The sequence below is a fragment of the Microcaecilia unicolor genome, chromosome 1 (genome assembly GCF_901765095.1).
Source record: "Microcaecilia unicolor chromosome 1, aMicUni1.1, whole genome shotgun sequence".
In the NCBI taxonomy this organism is placed as follows: domain Eukaryota; kingdom Metazoa; phylum Chordata; class Amphibia; order Gymnophiona; family Siphonopidae; genus Microcaecilia; species Microcaecilia unicolor.
Window position 1 is genome coordinate 6,708,932 of NC_044031.1, and position 24,290 is coordinate 6,733,221.

The 24,290-nt window shown below is 46.8% G+C and overlaps 1 protein-coding gene across 1 annotated transcript; it reads left to right on the top strand.

The window, feature by feature from the left end:
- The first annotated feature begins 784 nt into the window (after positions 1-784).
- LOC115462536 (oocyte zinc finger protein XlCOF6-like) lies at positions 785-22,702 on the top strand. Its single transcript, XM_030192533.1, has 3 exons — positions 785-818; positions 19,806-21,464; positions 21,528-22,702. The coding sequence occupies exons 1-3, from the start codon at positions 785-787 to the stop codon at positions 22,124-22,126; spliced, it is 2,292 nt and encodes a 763-aa protein (XP_030048393.1). The 3' UTR covers positions 22,127-22,702.
- Positions 22,703-24,290: the final 1,588 nt, after the last annotated feature.

Below are 24,290 nucleotides of genomic sequence, written 5' to 3' on the forward strand. Positions count from 1 at the left end.
TCATAAGGATTATTAGGTTATCATTTGTACTGTTCTAATCATTACCGTACTTAGTCTCAGGATAATCAGAGTGTAGTTTAGACAATATATATCTATCTATCAGCTGTGTCTTTCTTTTTCACTCTACACACCAACACCTGGAGAGGTGCCAGAAGCAAGATTCCTGTATCTCACCCTAGACAGAGCTAGTGAGTCTGTTAGGCAGACTTATGCATCAGGGAATCTTGGTCTAAGTAATCTGTGGGTACCTGTTGCCCTAGGTATTATTTATCTCACCCTACAAGACACAGATTGACAGAGAGTCATGGGATGTGTGCGCACTGGGCGGACTGGCGAAAGACCTGCAGAGGAGGTGGGGATGATGGAATGAGGGAAAAGAGAAATAAAGCTGGGGGGTTTATCCTTAGGGAGGGGTTCATACCAGTTGGAAACTGAGAATGTGGGGGGGGGGGGGGGGGGAATCAAGCCTGAGCTGGGAGACAGCTTAGGTGGAATCAGCCCTGGAGCACCGAAGAGCCGGGTGTTTATGCCGGGAGAATTCTACACAAAACGCAATACAGATAAAGCAGAAATGTTTTTTTTAATGCATGCAAAACAAAGGCCTGAGGGAGGTAACATGTCAGGAGCTGAAATCTAATGCATTCTGAGTATCTCCCCGTGTCCCTGAGTGTGTTTCTGGTTTGTGTTTCAGATGCGGGTGACTTTTGAGGATGTCGCTGTCTCTTTCTCCCAGGAGGAGTGGGAGTATTTAGATGAAGGGCAGAAGGAGCTTTGGAGGGAGGTGATGAAGGAGAATTATGAGACACTGATATCTCTAGGTAAGGATTTCCTGTTATTCCCCCTGTTAAAATCCCTTCTCAAGCACATTAAGGAGTGACTGGCAGTGGGTGAGTCTCAGTGCAGGAAGCCGATGCGACTGATAATGAGCGATGGCAAGATGACCCAAGTGGCTACGAGTTCCAGTACTTAACTATTCCTTGAGTGAAAAAATATTTCCTCCTGTTTGTTTTAAAAGTATTTCCGTGTAACTGCATTGAGTGTCCTCTAGTCTTTGTACTTTTTGAAAGAGTACATAAGTAGTGCCATACTGGGAAAGACCAAAGGTCCATCTAGCCCAGAATCCTGTCACCGACAGTGGCCAATCCAGGTCAAGGGCACCTGGCACGCTCTCCAAACGTAAAAACATTCCAGACAAGTTATACCTAAAAATGCGGAATTTTTCCAAGTCCATTTAATAGCGGTCTATGGACTTGTCCTTTAGGAATCTATCTAACCCCTTTTTAAACTCCGTCAAGCTAACCGCCCGTACCACGTTCTCCGGCAACGAATTCCAGAGTCTAATTACACGTTGGGTGAAGAAAAATTTTCTCCGATTCGTTTTAAATTTACCACACTGTAGCTTCAACTCATGCCCTCTAGTCCTAGTATTTTTGGATAGCGTGAACAGTCGCTTCACATCCACCCGATCCATTCCACTCATTATTTTATACACTTCTATCATATCTCCCCTCAGCCGTCTCTTCTCCAAGCTAAAAAGCCCTAGCCTTCTCAGCCTCTCTTCATAGGAAAGTCGTCCCATCCCCACTATCATTTTCGTCGCCCTTCGCTGTACCTTTTCCAGTTCTACTATATCTTTTTTGAGATACGGAGACCAGTACTGAACACAGTACTCCAGGTGCGGTCGCACCATGGAGCGATACAACGGCATTATAACATCCGCACACCTGGACTCCATACCCTTCCTAATAACACCCAACATTCTATTCGCTTTCCTAGCCGCAGCAGCACACTGAGCAGAAGGTTTCAGCGTATCATCGACGACGACACCCAGATCCCTTTCTTGATCCGTAACTCCTAACGCGGAACCTTGCAAGACGTAGCTATAATTCGGGTTCCTCTTACCCACATGCATCACTTTGCACTTGTCAACATTGAACTTCATCTGCCACTTGCACGCCCATTCTCCCAGTCTCGCAAGGTCCTCCTGTAATCGTTCACATTCCTCCTGCGACTTGACGACCCTGAATAATTTTGTGTCATCGGCGAATTTAATTACCTCACTAGTTATTCCCATCTCACTTTTACCCATTCTGCACCACTCAGAATTTTAAGGACCTCAATCGTACATAATTACATAAGCATCGCCATGCTGTGACAGACCAAGGTTCCATCGAGCCCAGCACCCTGTCTCCGACATTGACCAAAGGAACAAACAATTTGTCCTGCCCATCCCAGAAAGTGAATTTTTCCCATGTCCATTGAATAACATTCTAGGGCCTTTTCTTCCAGAAAGCCGTCCAACCCTTTTTTAAAGTCTGCTAAGTCAACCGCCTTAACCGCTTTTTCCGGCAACGAATTCCAGAGTCTAACTATGCATTGAATGAAGAAAAATTTCCTCCGACTCGTTTTAAATTTACTACACTGCAGCTTCATCGCATTCCCCCTTGTCCTAGTATTTTTGGAAAGCGTAAACAGACGCTCCACATCGACCCGTTCCATTCTTTATCTTATAGACCTCTATCATATCTCCCCTCAGCCGCCTTTTCTCCAAGCTGAATAGCCCCAGCCTCTTCAGCCTATCCTGATAGGGAAGTCATCCCATCTCCTGTATCATCTTTGTTGCCCTTCTCTGCACCTTATCCAATTCCACTATACCTTTTTTGAGGTGCGGCGACCAGAATTGCACACAATACTTGAGGTGCGGTCGCACCATGGAGCGATACAATGGCAGAATAATATCCTCGTTTTTGTTTTTCATCCCTTTCCTAATAATGCCCAACATTCTATTTGCTTTCCTAGCTGCAGCAGCACATTGAGTAGAAGGTTTCAACGTATCATCAACGATGACACTTAGATCCCGTGACTCCTAACGCTGAACCCTGCATGACGTAGCTATAGTTTGGGTTCCTCTTTCCCACATGCATCACTTTGCACTTGTTCACATTAAACGTCATCTGCCATTTAGACGCCCAGTCTCGTAAGGTCCTCTTGTAATTTTTCACAATCTTCCTGCGATTTGACGACTTTGAATAACTTTGTGTCATCAGCAAATTTGATTACCTCACTAGTTACCCCCATCTCTAGGTCATTTATGAATATGTTAAAAAGCAGAGGTCCCAGCACAGATCCCTGAGGGACCCCACTAACTACCCTTCTCCATTGCGAATATTGACCTTTTAACCCTACTCTCTGTTTCCTATCTTTCAACCAGTTTTTAATCCACAGTAAGACACTACCTCCGATCCCATGTCCCTCTAATTTAGCCTCTACCATCTTCCCCGGCACGGACGTCAGACTTACCGGTCTATAATTTCCCGGATCTCCTCTGGAACCTTTCTTAAATATCGGCGTTACATTGGCCACTCTCCAATCTTCCGGTAGCACACTCAATTTAAAGATAAATTACAAATCACTAACAGTAGCTCTGCCAGCTCATGTTAGTTCTATCAGTGCCCTGGGATGAATACCATGAGGTCCAGGAGATTTGCTACTCTTCAGTTTGCAGAACTGCTCCATTACGTCTTCCAGGTTTACAGATATTTCATTAAGTTTTTCGGACTCGTCAGCCTCGAATACCCTGTCCGGCACCGGTATCCTTCCCAAATCTTCCTCGGTTAAGACCGAAACAAAGAACTCATTTAGTTTTTCTGCTATTTCTTTGTCTTCCTTGATAGCCCCTTTTACACCCTGGTCACCCCCCCTTCTCGGTCTCTTTTCCACGCTGAAGAGCCCTAACCTCTTTAATCGCTTCTACTCAATGCTCCAGTCCGCCTGACCCAGCTTCTTCCTGCCTGTTCCAGTCCGCCCGATCCAGCTTCTTCCTGCCTGTTCCAGTCCGCCTGATCCAGCTTTTTCCAGTCCACCCGATCCGGCTCTCCCTGCTTGCTCCAGTTCGCCTGATCCAGCTTCTTCCAGCTTGTTCCAGTCCACCCGATCCTGCTCTCCCTGCTTGCTCCAGCCATCTGCTCCTACCTGTTACAGCCCGCATGATCCAGCTTGTTCCAGCCCGCCTGCTCCAGCTTCTCCCTGCTTGCTCCAGCTTGTTCCAGTCCGCCTGATCCAGCCTCCCTGCTTACTCCAGACCTCCTGCTCTAGCCAGCTTGCTCCAGTCTGCCTGATTCAGCCTGTTCCAGCCCGTCTGCTTCAGCTTGTTCTAGCCTGTTCCAGTCTGTCTGCTTCAGCTTGTCTAGTCCGCCAGCTCCTGCTTCAAACCATTCCAGCTTGTTCCAGCACTACTGCCGTGCTCTCCACCGCACTCACCTGCTCCTGCCTGCCTGATACCCAATCCACCTGCTCCTGCCACTCAACCTGCCTACTAGCCACTCACCTGACAGACTACCACCCACCCCGAAACCTGTCCGCCTCCCAGCCCATCTTCCTACCAGCTCATCACTCCCCTCCCCGACTGATCACCCTCACCACCTGCCTGTCTCCCAGCCCACCGACCTGGCCTGTGAACACCTCAGTCACTACCCATGGCCCCCATCCACATCCTATTCCTTGCCCTGTCCCTCCCCAATCTTTTCCCCCTCCAACCGCCATCTACCACACGATCTCACTACCCATCCCTGTCCTCTTCCGTCCTCCTCGCTACTGCAATACCCTACCTACCCCTGTCCCCACCACCTCACCATCCCTACTGTCTTCCTCCTCCTTCCTAGCTCTCAACCTTCAACACTTCCTGCCATGAACCCTTCCCCTTTCTTCCTAAGCGCATCCCGTCTTCATCGCCTTCGTCACCCTTCCTCTCCCACCCTTCTCCGCACTCTCTTGCTCCTTCTCCTGCTATCCGCGGGAGACATCAATCCCAACCCAGGTCCCCCACACCTGTCCTCATCCTCATCTCATCTATGCAAACGTTCCCGCGATATCTCCAATCTCATCCCTATTCCCCTCCTCCCCCCCCTCCTCCCTCCCCTTCTCGTGCGCCCTGTGGAACGCCCACTCGATCTGCAACAAACTTCCCTTCACCCACGATCTCTTCATCTCCCATTCCCTTCATCTGCTCGCCCTAACTGAAACCTGACTCACCCTGGACAACTCTGCCTCAATCGCAGCCCTATGCCACGGAGGCTATCTCTTCTCCCATTCGCCCCGCCCAGCTGGCCGCGGTGGCGGCGTCGGGCTACTACTTTCGCCCTCCTGCAGTTTTCAACCTCTCCACCTACCTCAGTCTCACTGCTTCTCATCCTTTGAAGTTCACTCCATCCGTCTATTCCACCCACTGCCACTCAGAGTTGCAGTCATTAACGGCCCCCCCCCCCCCCCCCCGATAAATCCCTCCCTTCCTTCCTTACCGACTTCGATGCCTGGCTCACCGTTTTTCTCGAGCCCTCATCCCCATCCCTCATTCTTGGTGACTTCAACATTCACACTGATAACCCATCTGACTCATATGTTTCTCAGTTCCTCACTCTTACCTCCTCCTTCAACCTCCAACTGAGCCCCACTACCCCTATTCATAAATCTGGCCACTGTCTTGATCTCGTCCTCTCTTCCACTTGCTCTCCCTCCAATTTCTGCGTTTCAGCTCTTCCTCTCTCTGACCATCACCTAATCACATTCACACTTCAGCACCCTCCCCCTCAATCTCGCCCCACACTAACTACCACGTCCAGAAATCTCCAGGCTGTTGACCCCCCCCCCACCTTATCCTCTTGTATCTCTGATCTCCTCCCTTCCATCTTGTCCTCCAAATCTGTTGACAAAGCTGTCTCCACTTACAATGCCACTCTCTCCTCTGCTCTTGACACCCTTGCACCGTCCATTTCCCGTCCCACAAGGCGTACCAATCCCCAGCCCTGGCTGACCCCTTGCACCCGATACCTTCGCTCCTGCGCCCGTTCGGCTGAACGCCTCTGGAGGAAATCTCGCGCCCATATTGACTTCATTCACTTCAAATTCATGCTATCCTCCTTCCAATCCTCCCTATTCCTCGCTAAACAGGACTATTACACCCAATTGACTAATTCCCTCAGCTCTAACCCTCGTCGTCTCTCTTCGCCACCCTCAACTCCCTCCTCAAAGTGCCCTCCGCTCCCACTCCCCCCTCACTCTCTCCGCAATCTCTGGCCGACTACTTCCGTGACAAGGTCCAGAAGATCAACCTTGAATTCACCACTAAACCTTCTCCTCCTCTTCATCCTATAACCCACTCTCTCAACCAACCTACCCAGGCCTCCTTCTCCTCTTTTCCTGCAATAACCGAAGAGGAAACCGCCCATCTCCTCTCCTCCTCGAAATCCACCACCTGTTCCTCAGACCCCATCCCCACCAACTTACTTAACACCATCACTCCTACTATCACCCCCACCATCTGTCATATCCTCAACCTCTCTCTCTCCACTGCAACTGTCCCAGACACCTTCAAGCATGCCGTGGTCACACCACTCCTCAAAAAACCATCACTTGACCCTACCTGTCCCTCCAACTACCGCCCCATTTCTCTCCTACCCTTCCTCTCCAAGATACTTGAACGCGCCATTCACAGCCGCTGCATTGATTTCCTCTCCTCTCATGTCATCCTCGATCCGCTTCAATCCGGCTTTCGCCCCCTACACTCGACAGAAACAGCACTATCTAAAGTCTGCAATGACCTGTTCCTCGCCAAATCTAAAGGTCACTATTCAATCCTCATCCTCCTCGACCTATCTGCCGCTTTTGACACTGTGAATCACAACCTACTTCTTGACACACTGTCCTCCTTTGGGTTCCAGGGCTCTGTCCTCTCCTGGTTCTCCTCTTATCTCTCCCATCGTACCTTCAGAGTACATTCTCATGGTTCTTCCTCCACCCCCATCCCGCTCTCTGTTGGAGTTCCCCAGGGATCTGTCCTTGGGTCCCTTCTTTTTTCAATCTACACCTCTTCCTTAGGCTTCCTGATCTCTTCTCATGGTTTCCACTATCATCTTTATGCTGACGACACCCAGCTTTATCTCTCCACACCAGAAATCACTGCAGAAACCCAGGCCAAAGTACTGGCCTGCTTATCCGACATTGCTGCCTGGATGTCCAACCATCACCTGAAACTAAATATGGCCAAGACGGAACTTATTGTGTTCCCACCCAAACCCACTTCTCCTCTCCCTTCACTCTCTATCTCAATTGATAACACCCTCATCGTCCCCGTCTCATCTGCCCGCAACCTTGGTGTCATCTTCGACTCCTCCCTCTCCTTCTCTGTGCATATCCAGCAGATAGCCAAGACCTGTCGCTTCTTCCTCTATAACATTAGCAAAATTCGCCCCCTCCTCTCCGAGCACACCACTCGAACTCTCATCCACTCTCTCATTACCTCTCGCCTTGACTACTGCAACCTACTCCTCACCGGCCTCCCACTTAGCCATCTATCCCCCCCTTCAGTCCATCCAGAACTCGGCCGCACGTCTTATCTTCCGCCTCAACCGATATACTCATATCACCCCTCTCTTCAAGTCACTTCACTGGCTTCCGATCAGATACCGCATACAGTTCAAGCTTCTCCTACTCACCTACAAATGCACTCAGTCTGCAGCCCCCCACTACCTCTCTACTGTCATCTCCCCTTATGTCCTCACCCGTAACCTCCGCTCTCTAGACAAATCCCTCCTTTCAGTACCCTTCTCCACCACTGCCACCTCTAGGCTTCGCCCCTTCTGCCTCGCCTCTCCCCATGCTTGGAACAAACTCCCTGAGCCCATACGCCGGGCCCCCTCCCTACCCATCTTCAAATCATTGCTCAAAGCCCACCTCTTCAATGTCGCCTTCGGTACCTAATCACTACGCCTCTTCTCAGGAAATCTTAACTACCCCAACTTGACATTTCGTCCTTTAGATTGTAAGCTCTTCTGAGCAGGGACTGTCCTTATTTGTTAATTTGTACAGCGCTGCGTAACCCTAGTAGTGCTCTAGAAATGTTAAGTAGTAGTAGTAGTAGTTAGTCACTCTTGTTTGAACCTTTTCTAATTCTGCTTTTTTTTTTTTTTTGAGTAATACAGAGACATTATAATATTCATGGTCTTATTTTGAATCCCTTTCCTAATAATTCCTAGCATCTGTCACGCTTCTTGTGGACCTCTAGGTTAGTGAGCCGTTGGGCCACTGCCGAAGGACGGCAGCAGCAGGAAGAATCATCAAAACACAGACAAGGCAGAACAGACGTCCCGGCAAACCCGGGACGGAACACTGAGACGGAGACTGCCGCCAAGGCAGCTCAGGCTGGCACCAGCTGGACCGGAAATAGCTCAAACTTCACATGCACTTAACCACCGTTCCTCAAGGGTTGAGCCCCAGAATATGGGCGGTCGACAGGACTTACCGGACTGGGCAGGAAAGCAGAACTACAGGAACCAGCAGTGAAAAGAACCAGGAACCCAGCTGGGTCAGGGCAAGCAGACGACAGCAAAGCAAGCCAGGAGTCAAGCCGGGTCTAGGCAGGCATCAGACAGTAGAGTAACTTAGAAAACAAGCAGGGTCAAAACTAAAACAGGAAAAACTTCAGTAGCACTGCAAACGAACTCCACCAAAGGAAACTCCTCTGAGGACCTCTGTTGCAAGGCAACTAGGAACCTTACCAGGTGGTTAATAAAGGCAGGTCACAAGGGAGTTCACCAGGTACGGATACTGCTTGGTTCAAAAAAACTCGCACAATGGGCAGAAGATTTCAGAGTATTGTTTACAATAATACCTAGATCATTTTCTTGAGTGCTGACTCCTAAGGTGGACCCTAGCATCAGGTACATAAGTAATGCCACACTGGGAAAAGACCAAGGGTCCATCGAGCCCAGCATCCTGTCCACGACAGCGGCCAATCCAGGCCAAGGGCACCTGGCAGTACAAACATTCTATACATGTTATTCCTGGAATTGTGGATTTTTCCCAAGTCCATTTAGTAGCGGTTTATGGACTTGTCCTTTAGGAAACCGTCTAACCCCTTTTTAAACTCTGCCAAGCTAACCGCCTTCACCACGTTCTCCAGAAACGAATTCCAGAGTTTAATTACGCGTTGGGTGAAGAAAACTTTTCTCCGATTTGTTTTAAATTTACTACACTGTAGTTTCATTGCATGCCCCCTAGTCCTAGTATTTTTGGAAAGCATGAACAGACGCTTCACATCCACCTGTTCCACTCCACTCATTATTTTATATACCTCTATCATGTCTCCCCTCACACCTGTTTTCCATACCTTTCCTAATAATACCCAACATTCTATTCGCTTTCCTAGCCGCAGCAGCACACTGAGCAGAAGGTTTCAGCGTATTATCAACAACGACACCCAGATCCCTTTCTTGGTCCGTAACTCCTAACGTGGAACCTTGCATGACGTAGCTATAATTCGGGTTCTTTTTTCCCACATGCATCACCTTGCACTTGCTCACACTAAACGTCATCTGCCATTTAGCCGCCCAGTCTCCCAGTCTCGTAAGGTCCTTCTGTAATTTTTCACAATCCTGTCGCGAGTTAACGACTTTGAATAACTTTGTGTTATCAGCAAATTTAATTACCTCGCTAGTTACTCCCATCTCTAAATCATTTATAAATATATTAAAAAGCAGCAGTCCTAGCACAGACCCCTGAGGAACCCCACTAACTACCCTTCTCCATTGTGAATACTGCCCATTTAACCCCACTCTCTGTTTCCTATCCTTCAACCAGGCAAGATTTCCCCACACAAAAGCCAACTATGATTCGGATTATTCTTTGCAATGTGTATCACTTTGCGTTTATCTACATTAAATTTCATCTGCCATTTGGATGCCTAGTCTTTCAGTTTCCTAAGGTCTTCCTGCAGATTTCACAATCCACATGTCATGTCCCCTCCCTCAACGCAAGCATTGTCCTTGGGCTGCGCAGGGTCCCGTCGACACGAACACTTGACTGGCACAGCCCTGAGCCATGTGTGTGTAGTTCTCTGGCTGCAGGCTCCTTGATTGCTTTGCTTCTACCCACGTGCTCTTCCTCTGCCTGGCTTGCCTTGCTTCTCTCCTATTGGTCTTCCGGTTCCTCCTTCCCCTGCTCTTGTCCTATGGCTGTGCCCCTTCTCCATGCTGATGTCAGACGCCAGCACTTTATCAGCTGAGCTCTCCCTAGACTCCTTGCTTCGGCTTCTACTTTGGTTACTTGCTCGGTGGTGTGCTTCTCCTCTACTTTGTTCTTCGTTACTGACTCTGCCTGTACCTGGATTACTCTTGTGTCTGCTGCCTGCCTCCCGACCTTGCCTGTACCTGGATTACTCTCGTGTTTGCCGCCTGCCTACTGACTCTGCCTGTACCTGGATTACTCTTGTGTCTGCTGTCTGCCTACTGTCCCAGGATAGCCCCCCTCCCCGGAGGATGTTCCCTGGTGGAGCTATGCGTGTCTCTGAAGTGCTCACGGAGGCTTTCGATGAGATCATGTTACATTGTATTGAGAAGCAAACTACGTCCTCTGGCGCTCAACACCCGCAAATAAGGGCCCCAAATCTGTGTAAAACGTGCCAGGCACTTCGGGGACCCGCTGGCCTCCCTTGCCTCCCACGATGCCAACAAATGTACCTGATTCATCCAGTGCCAGTAAGCCGGGGGCTCTGGCACTGTCCAGTACTGCAAGGTGCTCTTTCGAGCCACCATTTTTCGCCTCAAAAGTCGAGCTCCCATAGGTTGATCACAAAAGGCCCCTTGCGTATTTAGTATAAAGTGGTCCCAGGTTCCCACCACAGGGGTCCCCCACAATTGAGTCATGAACCTCCTAATCTCCTCCCAAAGAACATTCACCCCTGGGCAGTCCCAAAAAGCATGGAAGAGTGTGTGAGGGAAATAACCGCATTTAACACAAGTAGCCCCTCGCAAGAAGTCTGCGTGTGTCAGTGGCTGCCCCGACATATATGCCCTCATAATTACCCAATAGCCACATTCCCGGAGCCTCTCGTCGGAACTAATGGTTGGAATTCCCTGCATCGTAAGCCCAACATCCCAACCCGTTAGGGGGCCCCCCGATTCCTGTTCCCACCTTCTCTTGATATCTACATAACTTTTTGGAGGCCTCCTTCGAACTAGTGCCTTGTGGAGTGCTGATACTGACATTCCCGTGGCCTCCATTTCTTGGAAAAATTCTCGTAATCTACCGTAATGCTTAACTTGGGCATATGCAAACCGGTCCCCCCAAGATGTCCCTATCCGAGCTTGCAGCTCCTCATATCCTATTAAACCCCCGTCCGCCCCAAGCAACTGTTTGAGCTTTACAATTCCCAGTCTTTCCCACGCCAGGAACACCGAATTATCCTGACCTGGTTCGAAGGCTGGATTCCCCCGAAGGGTCAGCTGATTCGATGTCGTGGGACACCCCTCCAATGCCTTCACTAGCCCCCTCCATGCTTCCCGTAATGAATTAAGTAGCATACTATTCCTAAGAGAACGCGGAAGCTACCTACGTGTCTGGTGCAACAGCGAGAAAAACTCATAAGGGGCAAGATACTCCAGTTCCATGTCTATCGGAGTATATACACTAGTTTGACTGAACCAGTCTCCTAGATGATGTAGCAAGCAGGCTTGGTTATATAAGAGCAAATCCGGCAGCCCTAGACCTCCCTGTCTCCAACCCTCCCATCATAAGCGAATACCTCAGTTTAGACTTCTTCTTTGCCCAACAGAACTTACTGAAAGTCCCACATAAGCTTTTCAAGTCCTTCTGTAGCAAGCGAAGCGGCAGTGTCTGCAACACGTACAGCCAGCGAGGGAATATGATCATTTACACCAGATTCACCTGACCCCGCAGTGACAACAGGAGGGCTCCCCATTTCTTCAACTGCTTCTTTGTTTCACCTATAAGGGCCATAATATTAAGGGCATATAATAACTTCAGATCCAAGGTCAACCAAATACCAAGGTACTTGAATGAACCCTCGGCCCAACTCAAAGGAAAATCCAAGCCCATCATTCGCTTCACTTCTGGTGAGGATGCTAGTACTTCTGATTTAGTCAAATTTAGCCGCAACCCCACAAAATCTCCATATATTTTCAAAATTTCCATTAAGGCCTCAAAAGAGACTCGGGGTTCCGTCAGCAGCACAAGGAGGTCGTCAGCAAAGGCCGCTACTCTGAATTGAGATGCATCCACCCTTATCCCTTTTACCGAAGGGCTATCTATAATATCTTGAATAAGTGGGTCCAATGATAGTACAAATAGTAGAGGGGACAGTGGGCATCCCTGTCTTGTTCCCCGAAGTATAGGGAAAATCCGAGACTCTATTCCATTTACCAAGACCCTGGCCTGAGGGGAGTGATAGAGGGTCCTAACTGCTGACAAGAACCTTCCCGCAAAGCCATACGCCTCCAGGGTTGCAAACAAGAAGTCCCAATGGACCCTGTCAAACGCCTTTTCAGCGTCAAAACTTATAAGCAATGATGGCACCTCTCTTCGCCTCCTAAACTCCAATGCCGTCAAAACCTTCATGAGATTCTTTGCTACCGTTCTCCCCTCCACAAACCCCACTTGCGCCTCATGCACTAACCCCGGTAGCACACCCGCCATTCGATTGGCCATGATCTTAGCCAAAATTTTCGCCTCCACGTTTAACAATGATCTAGGACGATAGGATTCCGGCTTTCGCCAGGTCTTTACCTGGCTTTGGCAGGACTACGATTTGCGCCAGGGACAAATTGGACTGCAATTCCATCAAGTCAACCACCTTATTGTACCTAGTCAGCGTTGGTATGATATCCTCCCCCAGCACTTTATAAAACTATCCGTAATCCATCCGGGCCTGGGGCCTTGAGCAATGGACTCTTCGCTATTCCCAAAGCTACCTCATCCTCTTGTATCGGCCGATTTAGCTTCTCCACATCCTCCTGTCTCAGGGAGGGTAAGTTAATATTATTCAGATATATGGTCCCCGGGAGCCCCTGAGCTATAGGCTTTGCATACAGTTGACTGTAAAATTTATAGAAGTCCTCACAGATGGCCTCATCCGTGCTCACCATCTCCCCTTGACCATCACTCAGCTGTAGTACCCTTCCTATTCCCCCCTTGGGCTGCGCCAATCGGGCCAGTAATTGACCTGTTTTATTTCCATGCTTATATAACTTATATTTATAATAATCTAGACATTTAGGGGCTCTTTGATGTAATAACTCGTTAGGCGCCACCTGCAGCTCCATTAAACGAGACCTGTGTGTCTCCTTATGCGTCCACCCATACAGTTTACGGGCCTTGCACACTTGGGAACTCAGTCTCAGTATCTCTCTGTTTTGCGCTGTGCAAACGAAATGTGTGTAACTAATGATTTCGCCACGAAGTACCGCTTTCGCGGCATCCCAGTATAATATTGGGTTGTCTATGTGCCCCTTATTCAAGACCGTATAGTCTCGCCAGGACTCCACAAGCTTCTCCCTAAAGCCCATATCCCCATACAGTTCAATCAGAAACCTTCAAGGGCTGCTCTTATGGGTCTTTGGGCCCACTTCCCAGTCCATACACACCCAGGCATGATCCAAAATTGTATAGGGACCAATCTCCATTTTAAATATTTTACCAAACAATTCCCTTGATGTTAAGATGTAATCAATTCGTGCCTGGGTGAGAGGTGACACCCGGGAGAGGTGCATAAAGTCTCTTTCCATGGGGTGTAATGTACGCCAGATGTCGACTAAATCTAAGAGTCCCTCTATCCTTTTCAGGCCTCTATTGGAGGCCCCCAGATCCCGCCGAACCCCTTGCGAACAGTCCATTTGGGGGTCCCACACCGTGTTAAAATCTCCTCCCACCACCACCGGGGCCCCAGAATAACCAATTAGATGTCTTATTACTTCCTGATAGAACTTTTTATCATACTGGTTAGGCGCATAGATATTACACAGCAGGATTTTTTGACCCTTACTTTCCACTTCTACCATTACATATCTACCCCCCAAGTCTGTATATATGGGTTTAATTGCCGCTGCCACCCCCTTACGAAATAACACTGCCACCCTTCCTTTCTTTCCTTGGGCTTCCGCCGCCAACTTGGCATGCTCCGTTTGACTAAGGTGAGTTTCTTGTAGTAAGGCAATATCAACTTTGTGTCTCTGTAGGTGTTGTAAAATTTTCGTTCTTTTAATCGGGGAATTAATTCCACCGACATTCCAGGTTACCAACTTTACCATGATCTATACATTTGTAAAAGGTTTAAACTGCCAGTGTCCCTCAGATTACCCCCAGGCAAGTGTCCAGCTCCCGCCTCCCCAGGTCTGACCCACTCCCGCCAGTCATTCTCCATTCACTCATTAACATCCTCCCATCTTGTTCTCCCCCCGAGCTCCCGTTTCCAGTTATCAACATCCCCACTATAGCTCCACCATTTCCCCATCCCCCTGACCCCCTCACCCTCCGTTCCTGTGCCCCCTTATCCCACATTCTGGAGAAAAAGGAGGACTGTCGCGTATTGACACCACCCCGCTCCCTCCCCCAGAGATCTTCCCTCAAACTCCCTTAATCTCAACCTCTACCCCTCACAAAGTATAACTCTTCACAAAACTGAGCAAAATTAGGCACAAGCCTCTTTATCTATGTACAAACCATCCTCCCCCCAACAAATAAGATTTCACATCAAGGCCTAAGTCCTTTTTTGTAGTAGGCCCCCCAGCTTATACTATATCCCCCCCATAGAGTGCTAACTTGTATATTCCCTTGTTTCTGTAGCAGCTTACTCGGCCGCTCTGTTACCAGTCAGTGTCCAGCCACTCTTCTAGCTTGACTGCAGGGTCTAAGATGATCACAACCTGCATATTCTCCCCTCAAGAGATAGCCCTCGGGGGAGATTGAAAAGGACATTTCGCCATTCTCACTTTGACTCCATATCGCTCAACTCGGATCTGCAGCTGTTTCCTCCATTATCTGATCCACTTATCCTTGCGCCTCCGTCGCTCATTTGAACGAACGAACCGTTCCCTTGTAGGTAATCTTCAGCACAGCAGGGTACAGCAGGGTGAAGCGTATCTTCCCAGAGAACAGCTTGGCGCATAGCGGTGAAAAAGCGCGCCTCCATCCCGCCACTCCTGCCGAATTTTCTTGGAAACAGAGGATCCGTTTGCTTTCAAATAGTAAAGGTTTGTCTAAGCATGAGGACCTCAGAATATGCTGTTTGTGTGCAAAATTTAACACTCGGAGAATAACTGCTCTTGGTTTGTTAGAGTCAGTATGACGCAGGGAAAGCAATTGTCTTTGTAAGCCAGTTTTCAAGCATGCCTGCCAGATCCTTCTCATCCACATTTTCGGGGAGCCCGATCAAATGCAAATTGTTCCTCCTGGAACGATTTTCCAAATCCTCCACCTTTTGCTCTAAGCTTTCCAGCTTTTTCCTGAGATCTTTTTGTACGTCCTCCACTTCTGTCACCCGGTCCTCGACTTCTCTCGTTCGGGTCTGGAAGTTCACACACTCGCGGGTCAGCTCTTCCATCCGAGTCTGCAACTGCTCCAACTTGGTGTCGGCTGCACGTCTTATCTTCCGCCTGGACCGATATACTCATATCACCCCTCTCCTCAAGTCACTTCACTGGCTTCCGATCAGGTACCGCATACAGTTCAAGCTTCTCCTACTAACCTACAAATGCACTCGATCTTCAGCCCCTCCTTACCTCTCTACCCTCATCTCCCCTTACGTTCCTACCCGTAACCTCCGCTCTCTAGACAAATCCCTCCTTTCAGTACCCATCTCCACCACCGCCAACTCCAGGCTCCGCCCTTTCTGCCTCGCCTCACCTCAAGCGTGGAACAAACTCCCTGAGCCCATACGCCAAGCCCCCTCCCTGCCCATCTTCAAATCACTGCTCAAAGCCCACCTCTTCAATGTCGCCTTCGGCACCTAACCACCACATCTGTACTCAGAAATCTAGACTACACCAACTTGACATTTTGTCCTTTAGATTGTAAGCTCATCTGAGCAGGGACTGTCCTTCTTTTTAAATTGTACAGCGCTGCGTAACCCTAGTAGCGCTCTAGAAATGTTAAGTAGTAGTAGTAGTAGTAGTAGTAGTAAATTGGATGTCAATCGCCTCTCTAGCAGTTCCTCCCACATTGCGGTCATCTCTGTAGTTATTTCTGCAACCCACGCAGATGAGACCGAAGGGCCCGCAGGACTCGGCGAGGACGCCATCTTGGATTCCGTCGTTTTGTTCCGGAGTTTATCTTTGTGTGCAGATTTCGTCGCCATCACAGTAATCAGGTATGTATAAGTATGCCCAGCCATTCCACTTGCTTTCGGTCACCGTATCGGGCGTTGAAAAGGTCCGTTAATCAGTTTGATTCACTGGGGGAGAGAGAGCGGTCACGAGGTTTATTGGATCTTGGTGCCCCCAAGGACCGGTTTGCTCGCTCTGTGCGGATTTCTGTGGAGTCTAGTGTTATCTGTACCTCTGCAAGCAATGCACTTGCCAGTTTTTGTATCACAGCCTCGCAGTCAGAATATAATGGTGTGTCGGGCAGGCCCCGAAAGCGTATATTACAGCGTCAGCTTCGGTTCTCCAAGTCTTCGTTCTTATATATGACGCATATAAGCCTGTGCCTCCTTTCTTTGCTGTGTTAACGTGGTAAGAGACTCCGCATGAAGTCGCTCTTCTGCCTCCTCCACTCGGCGCCCAACGCCCCAATCTCACCTCTCAGATCTGCCCCTAATATGGCCAGGTCATTGCGCGCCGCTTTTAGGTCTGTCTTTATCTCCTGCTGCAATTGCTTTATGTCTTGTAGGGGCTCCGAGTCCTGCTCTATAGATCCACCAGAGAGGAACAGCAGCAGCAAACTCTGGGTAACTCGTTGCGCCTTAGGATCGGGCGCTCGTGCTTCTCTGTTGTCCACGTGGGTTGATGTGGTGTACACCGCATATTCGAACCCGGACAAATCTGGCTTCGATGCCTGGGAAGTCATCTGGTTACGACTAAAGAGCGTTTCTATTACGCATCTATGTTCAGTTATTTTTTGAGTGCAACAGCCGCGGTGGTGCTTGTTTTTGCTCAAAGGCTAGTCAGAGCTCTCTGCCTAGGCAGCCATCTCGTTCGGTGATGTCACTTCCTCCAGCCACACCCTGCTCTTGTTGTCTGTAACCCTGTTTTTGCTTTCTGCTAAAGCCAAGCTGTGTTCCTGCTTTCTGTTAAAGCCAAGCTGTGCTCTTGCTTTCTGTTAAAGCCAAGCTGTGTTTCTGCTTTCTGCTAAAGCCAAGCTTTGTTCCTGCTTTCTGCTAAAGCCAAGCTTTGTTCCTGCTTTCTGTTAAAGCCAAGCTTTGTTCCTGCTTTCTGCTAAAGCCAAGCTGTGTTCCTGCCTTGTTTATAGTCTTGTCTTGGTCTTGCCCTTTTCTGGATCCAGTTTTAATCTAGTTCTGTGTCTTGCCTTGTATTGCTTGGGTCCCAGTCCCAGTTTTAATCCAGTTCCGAGTCTGCCTGTCCTGTCTTGGTTCCAGTTCTGCCCCTTTGCCTTTTTCTCCTTGTCTCGCCTGGATCCAGTCTTTGTCTTGTCCATTGTGCCTTGTTACCTCTGTCCTGCCTTGTTGAGTCTCCTGGTTTATTGGTCCAGTCTTGCCTGTTCTTGATTTTGTCTTCAGCCCAGTCTGTTTTGAATCCTGCCTGTGCCAGCCTAGGCGACCTGTCTGCCAAAACTCCAGCTTTGGTCCAAGGGCTCACCTTATCTGAATCCATGACATCAAGACTTCAATGGCTATTATACCAATGTGGAAAGACCAACAAGGAGCTTTTAAATATCAACTTGAGGGAGATCATCAGGCTTCTTTTCGAAAGAGGACGACCATCTTTCGACACAAATCGGAAGGTGGACGTGCTTCTCACAGGATCATCCAAATCGGTATAATTGAAAGCCGATTTTGGACGTCCCCAACTGCTTTTCGTCGCAGGGACGGCCAAAATTCATGGGGGCGTGTTGGAGGCGTAGCGAAGGCGGGACTTGGGCGTAACCGAGCTTCTCATCTTTCCCCCTAAGCCTACCTCTCCTCTCCCCCCTCTCTCTATTTCTGTGGATGGCACTATCATTCTCCCTTTCTCATCAACTCGAAACCTTGGGGTCATCTTTGACTCCTCTCTTTCCTTCTCTGCTCACATTCAGCAGATTGCCAAAACCTGTCATTTTCTTCCTCTATAACATCAGCAAAATCCATCCCTTCATCTCTGAGCCCTCTGCCAGAACCCTTATCCACACTCTTATCACCTCTCGTCTTGATTATTGTAACCTGCTTCTCACCGGCCTCCCTCTTAGCCATCTCTCTCCTCTTCAATCAGTCCAAAACTCTGCTGCGCGACTCATTTTCCGCCAAAGTCGCTATGCTCACATTAGCCCTCTCCTTAAGTCACTTCACTGGCTTCCTATCCGTTTCCACATTCAATTCAAACTTCTCTTATTGACCTATAAGTGCATTCACTCTGTCACTCCCCAGTACCTCTCCACTCTTGTCTCTCCCTACTCCCCCCCCCCTCGGGTACTCCGTTCTGTAGATAAATCTCTCTTATCTATCCCTTTCTCCTCTACTGCTAATTCCAGACTCCGATCCTTTTATCTCGCTGCACCTCACGCCTGGAATAGACTTCCCGAGCCTGTACGTCTAGCCCCGTCTTTGGCCGTTTTCAAATCCAGGCTAAAAGCCCACCTCTTTAACGCTGCTTTTGACTCCTAACCATTACTCACTTGCCCTGCCCCACCTCTTTAATTCCCTTACCTCTTAGTTGTTCTGTCTGTTTACCTGTCTTACTTAGATTGTAAGCTCTTTGAGCAGGGACTGTTTTTTTTGTGTATGGTGTTCAGCACTTCGTATGCCTTGTAGCGCTATAGAAATGATAAGTAGTAGTAGTATCTAACACTTGGACATCCTCGACCCATAATCGAAAAAAACAAGGACATCCATGACGAACTCTTGGACGACTTTACCTAGTCGTGTTTTTCTTAAGACCTAGCCACAAAAAGCTGCCTGAAATGACCAGATGACCACCGTAGAGAATTGGGGATGACCTCCCCTGACTCACCCAGTGGTCACTAACCCCCTCCCACCCTCAAAAAACACCTATAAAAATATTTTGTGCCAGCCTCAGATGTCATGCTCAGGTCCATCACAGCAGTAAGCAGGTCCCTGCAGCAGTTTTAGTGGGTACTGCAGTGTACTTCAGACAGGTGGACCCAGGCTCATAATCCCCCTACCTGTTACGTTTGTGGAGGAAACAGCGAGCCCTCGAAAACCCACCAGAAACCAACTGTACCCACATCTAGGTGCCCCCCTTCACCCATAAGGGCTATGGTAGTGGTGTACAGTTGTGGGGAGTGGAAAATGGCACACAGCAAACTCTGGGTATGCCAGGCGGTAGTGCTGATTTCCACGTGGCAAACCTACGGCCCTTAAACTTCTTAAATTGTTCTTCTCCTACAATAACAAAGCAGCAATGAGGAGACAGTAATTATTTCTTTAAATCCTTTAAGGTATCAAAACAGCATTTTATGTAGTGGAAACTCTAAGTCCAAAGTACTTTTTCTATTAGTTCGTCAGCCCAACATGTTTCGGCATTCAGAGGTAGAATTATAAATTGTAAAATGGACAAAGAATCCCCTGAAAGATAAACAGAAATAAAGGGGTAAAATAATCTTCTTACAATACCCTATGCAGAGAACTAAGACAAAAAAAGACAAACCCTCCACAACCCCCCCTCCCAAAAATATATATAAAATATGTACCTAGGCGGCTTTAGGTGGATTGTTTGTCCATTTTACGATTTCATAATTACTGGCTCATCATTGCTGCTTTTTCCTTGTGATACATTTTGATGGCAGCATTTTCGACCTCCTGTTTTTTGTGTCCTACAATAATACTCAATTCTCTTTCTTTTATTTAGAACAAGAGGATCCTAAAAACAGTAATTCAGAGACACATCACTGGAAGCTCAGTGAGAAGCCTGAAGGGAAAAAGATGTTATCAGAAAGAGACAAAGAGGAAACTTCTTCCAGTTCTGACAGGGGAGAAAAGGAAAAGAATCAAAACAAACAAAAACCTTCACCAGGAGGCTCAGCTCTGTGTGAAAACAGTACCAGTAATATACAGACAGGGGAAGAGGAGAGAAACCAGATGAGAGATCAAAGTTGTCCCTGTGATATTTGTGAGATATTCCTTAGTAATCATCTCGTTCTAAAATCACATCACAGATCTGATACTGACGAGAGACTGTCTACATGTACGGACAGTGGGAAAAACGTCAGTCAAAAGAGGAAACTACAGGGACAACAGAAAACAGTCTTAAAAGAAAAACATTTTACAGGTTCTGAATGTGGTAAAGGTTTCAATAGGAAGAAAGAGCTAATGCAACATGAGAAAACTAATAAAGAAACTACAATGTGTACATTTACAGAATATGGGAAAAGCTTTACGAACAAAGCAGACATTATAAAATATAAGAAAAACATCACTGATGAGAGAATATCTTCATGTCCTGGATGTGAGAAAAGCTCCAACAAGGAAGAAAAATTCCACCAAGGACAGAGCTCACTTTCAAGTGCTGAATGTCAGAAAAGCTTTAGTCAAGAGGAAGCAGTCATAGATCACCAAAAAGCTCAAACTGCTGGGGAATCGGACACTTCTACTAAATCTGAACAAATATTTTGCAGGAAGGCAACACTCTCAAAATACCAGGAAATCAAGAAAAATGAGAGATTATATACTTCTGCTGACAGTGGTATAAGTGCTTGTTGGAAAGGAAACCTCACAATGCCCAAGAGACTTAATTCAGTAGTGAAACCATTTACCTCTACTATGTGCAGTAAAAGCTTCACTACAGACAGTCTCAGAGACCACCCGAAAACTGACACTGGAATGAACCCATTTACCTGTACTGACTATAATGAAAGCTTCAGTCAAAAAGAACACCTCACAAAACACAAGAGAATCCACAGCATTGAGCGATTTTCATGTAGTGAATGTGGTAAAAGCTTAAGTACGAAGGAAAAACTGATCAACCACCAGAAAATCCATACAGGAGAGAAGCCATTTACATGTAGTGAGTGTGGTAAAAGCTTTACTAAGAAGAAAACACTGACCAGACACCAGAGAATCCACACAGGAGAAAAGCCATTTAAATGTAGTGAATGTGGTAAAAGCTTTAGTAAAAAGGAAAGACTGATCATACACCAGAGAATCCACACAGGAGCAAAGCCATTTATATGTAATAAGTGTGGTAAAAGCTTTAGCGTAATGGGAAGTCTGATCATACACCAGAGAATCCACACAGGGGAGAATCTGTTTACATGTAGTGAATGTGGTAAAAGCTTTACTGAGAAGAGAACACTGAACAGCCACCAGAGAATCCACACAGGAGAGAAGCCATTTACATGTAGTGAGTGTGGTAAAAGCTTTACCATAATGGGAAATCTGAACAAACACCAGAGAAGACACACAGGTGAGAAGCCGTTTACATGTAGTGAGTGTGGTAAAAGCTTTACTGAGAAGAAAACACTGACCATACACCAGAGAGTCCACACAGGAGATAAGCCATTTACATGTAGTGAGTGTAGTAAAAGTTTCATTCATAAAGGAAAACTTAAAAGACACCAAAACAGCCATTTAGGAGTGAAACCATTTTTATGCACTGAGTGTGATAAAAGGTTTAGTAGAAAGGAAACACTGATCATACACCAAAGAATCCACACAGGCGAAAAGCCATTCCCATGTCCTGAGTGTGGTAAAAGCTTTAGTGCGAAGAGAACACTGACCAGACACCAGAGAATCCACATAGGAGTGAAGCCATTTACATGTCCTGAGTGTGGTAAAAGCTTTAGTGCGAATGGAACACTGACCAGACACCAGAGAAGCCATACAGGAGAGAAGCCATTTATATGTAATCAGTGTGATAAAAGCTTTAGCGTAATGGGAAGTCTGATCATACACCAGAGAATCCACACAGGAGAGAAGCCATTTACATGTAGTGAGTGTGGTAAAAGCTTTACTGAGAAGAGAGCACTGAACAGCCACCAGGGAATCCACACAGGAGAGAAGCCATTTGCATGCAGTGAGTGTGGTAAAAGCTTCATTCACAAAGGAAAACTTAGAAGACACCAAAACAGCCATTTAGGAGTGAAACCATTTTTATGCACTGAGTGTGGTAAACGTTTTAGTGAGAAGGGAGCACTGACCAGACACCAGAGAATCCACATAGGAGTGAAGTGATTTCTTTAGTAGGAAACAAACACTGACCGCACATCAGAAAACCCACACCGGACTGAAACAGTCCATCCAGTGTGCCTGACAAAATAAATTCATATGTGCTACTTTATATGTATCCCTGACCTTGATTTCTATCTAAATAACAAGAGCTATCTAGGATATCCAATAGTCAATTGTTCATGTAGCAATAAGTGATATCCCCAACTACTTCTGATGCACTTAAGTGATTTTAAAGCGGAGGAAAAACCTCAAATCATAAGGGAACACTCCGTCGTTGATAAAATCAACATACGGGAGGTCCCTTAAATCATCACGGGCAAAAACCTCCTTTTTCTTGCACGAGTATGGCTACTGCTCTAATACTCTTAAATAGATAAGAACCGTCTGTATTTTTTTCAACGGATCAAAATGCACTTATCTTTTAACTTTACAGTCACTATGAAACCCTCCACGGCCCGACTTCGGCCCAAGCTTCGAATTCTGCCTCAGGGTCCGTGGTGTCTGACTGATAAGATCTGTAGAAAAAGCGCAATATATCACATCAGCATACTTTTTCAAAGACGTGACTTCACAAGTTACTTCACAAAGTGATCCTTACAATATGCTCCGTTATCTGTCCACTTCCACTTCTAGCTGCTGAAAAATGACCGCAGTTTATATAGGGCTATGTCAGACGCCTTCGATTCAAAGCCCACCTCCAGAGGTGTCAATCAAATGATGTCACGCTGCATTCAAAAAATGTCACGTCATATTAAAAAAAAATTGATTCCATTCTATTTTGGTATTTATACCAAACGGATATAACGTATGTAAACAAAAGATCCAGCGTTGTTTTTGTCTTAATAGAAGAAGTTTTTTATCACCTCCTCCTGAATGCCATTTAAGTTGTTGAAGCACGAAACACCTTAGGCTTTCAAAAGAATGTCCTTCCTTATTGCAATGGACTGCCAGAGGTGCCGTAGTCTTCTTAGTATTAATATTGCTTTTGTGCACGATCAATCTGGTGGATAATTTTCGAGACATCTGACCTATATAAAGTTTGTTGCAACTATGAATAATACAATAAACCACCCAATCAGATGAACAGGAAGTACTTTGCTGTAAAATATACTTTTTCTTAGATTGGGGATCTATAAACTCGTTAATATTCAGCATAATATTACAAATTCCACATTCTCCGCATCTTCTGTGTCCTATTTCATTCTTCTCCTGTGTACATGTAGATTGTCTTAAAGTTGAAGGGGCAAGAATCTCTTTTAAATTACGGCCTCTACTGTCTGCCAGCCTCAATTCACTATGTTCAAAACCTGGTAACCTTAATAATCAGTTGTTTGAAAATAGTAACTGCTGGTTCCGGTGGAGCAGGAGGAATCCATTTTGATCTTAATATGACTCTTGAGGTTTCTATTCTCTCAGTAGATTGTCCTGTAAAAAAGATTTAATCTGTATTGAACGCAAAAATCTCTCGAGATCCACTGTAGTCTGAAAAGGATCATGAAACACCGTAGGCACATATGATAATCCCTTCGCGAGTACTTTATATTCAACCGCTGATAGGGAGTATTTAGATAGATCGATTGCTACAGAGTCTTTTACTGTTGTGACCGAGTGGTCGGTCGTCGAATCTGTCTGGTCCATAATTTCGATCTTGCCTGGACCCTCGTCTCAAGGCTCTGCCTCGCCCACGTTTGCCTCTGCCTTGTTCTAAAAAACGGCTATCGCTACCTGAACTGGTTGAATCTGAATCTAGCCCATCACTCCCTTCTTCAAATGCAGGCTTTTGTTCACTACTTTCTTTATACAACCATGGGTATACTAATTTGTTTTCATAATCCTTTTCATCACAACGAAATTTTTTAATTTTCCTTTGCTGGATCTCAAATTTTAAACGATCCATTTTATGCTTTATTTCTTCATCTTGTTTGGTAAATTTACTTATTCTATACTTGGTGAGGATGTATCGGTGTTCTATATTTGTGAAAAAGGCATGGTTTTCTGTTGGCAGAATCATGTTTACTAATGTCTTAGTTAGTTTTACAATGGGTGTATTGATGTTCTAGTGCTCACTGCAGTGTTTAAGATGCTGCCTTTCGTAGGTACACCCTTGTTGTGTGGCTTGTGGATTATTACTAAAAATAATATTTTCATATAGAGGAGGGGGTGTTAA

Coding starts and splice junctions, on each gene's coding strand:
- LOC115462536 (XM_030192533.1), top strand. CDS start 785: ATGAAGGAGAATTATGAGACACTGATATCTCTAG. Junction 819..19,805: donor TGAGACACTGATATCTCTAG/GTAAGGATTTCC, acceptor TCTTTTATTTAG/AACAAGAGGATCCTAAAAAC. Junction 21,465..21,527: donor AGATAAGCCATTTACATGTA/GTGAGTGTAGTA, acceptor ACAGCCATTTAG/GAGTGAAACCATTTTTATGC.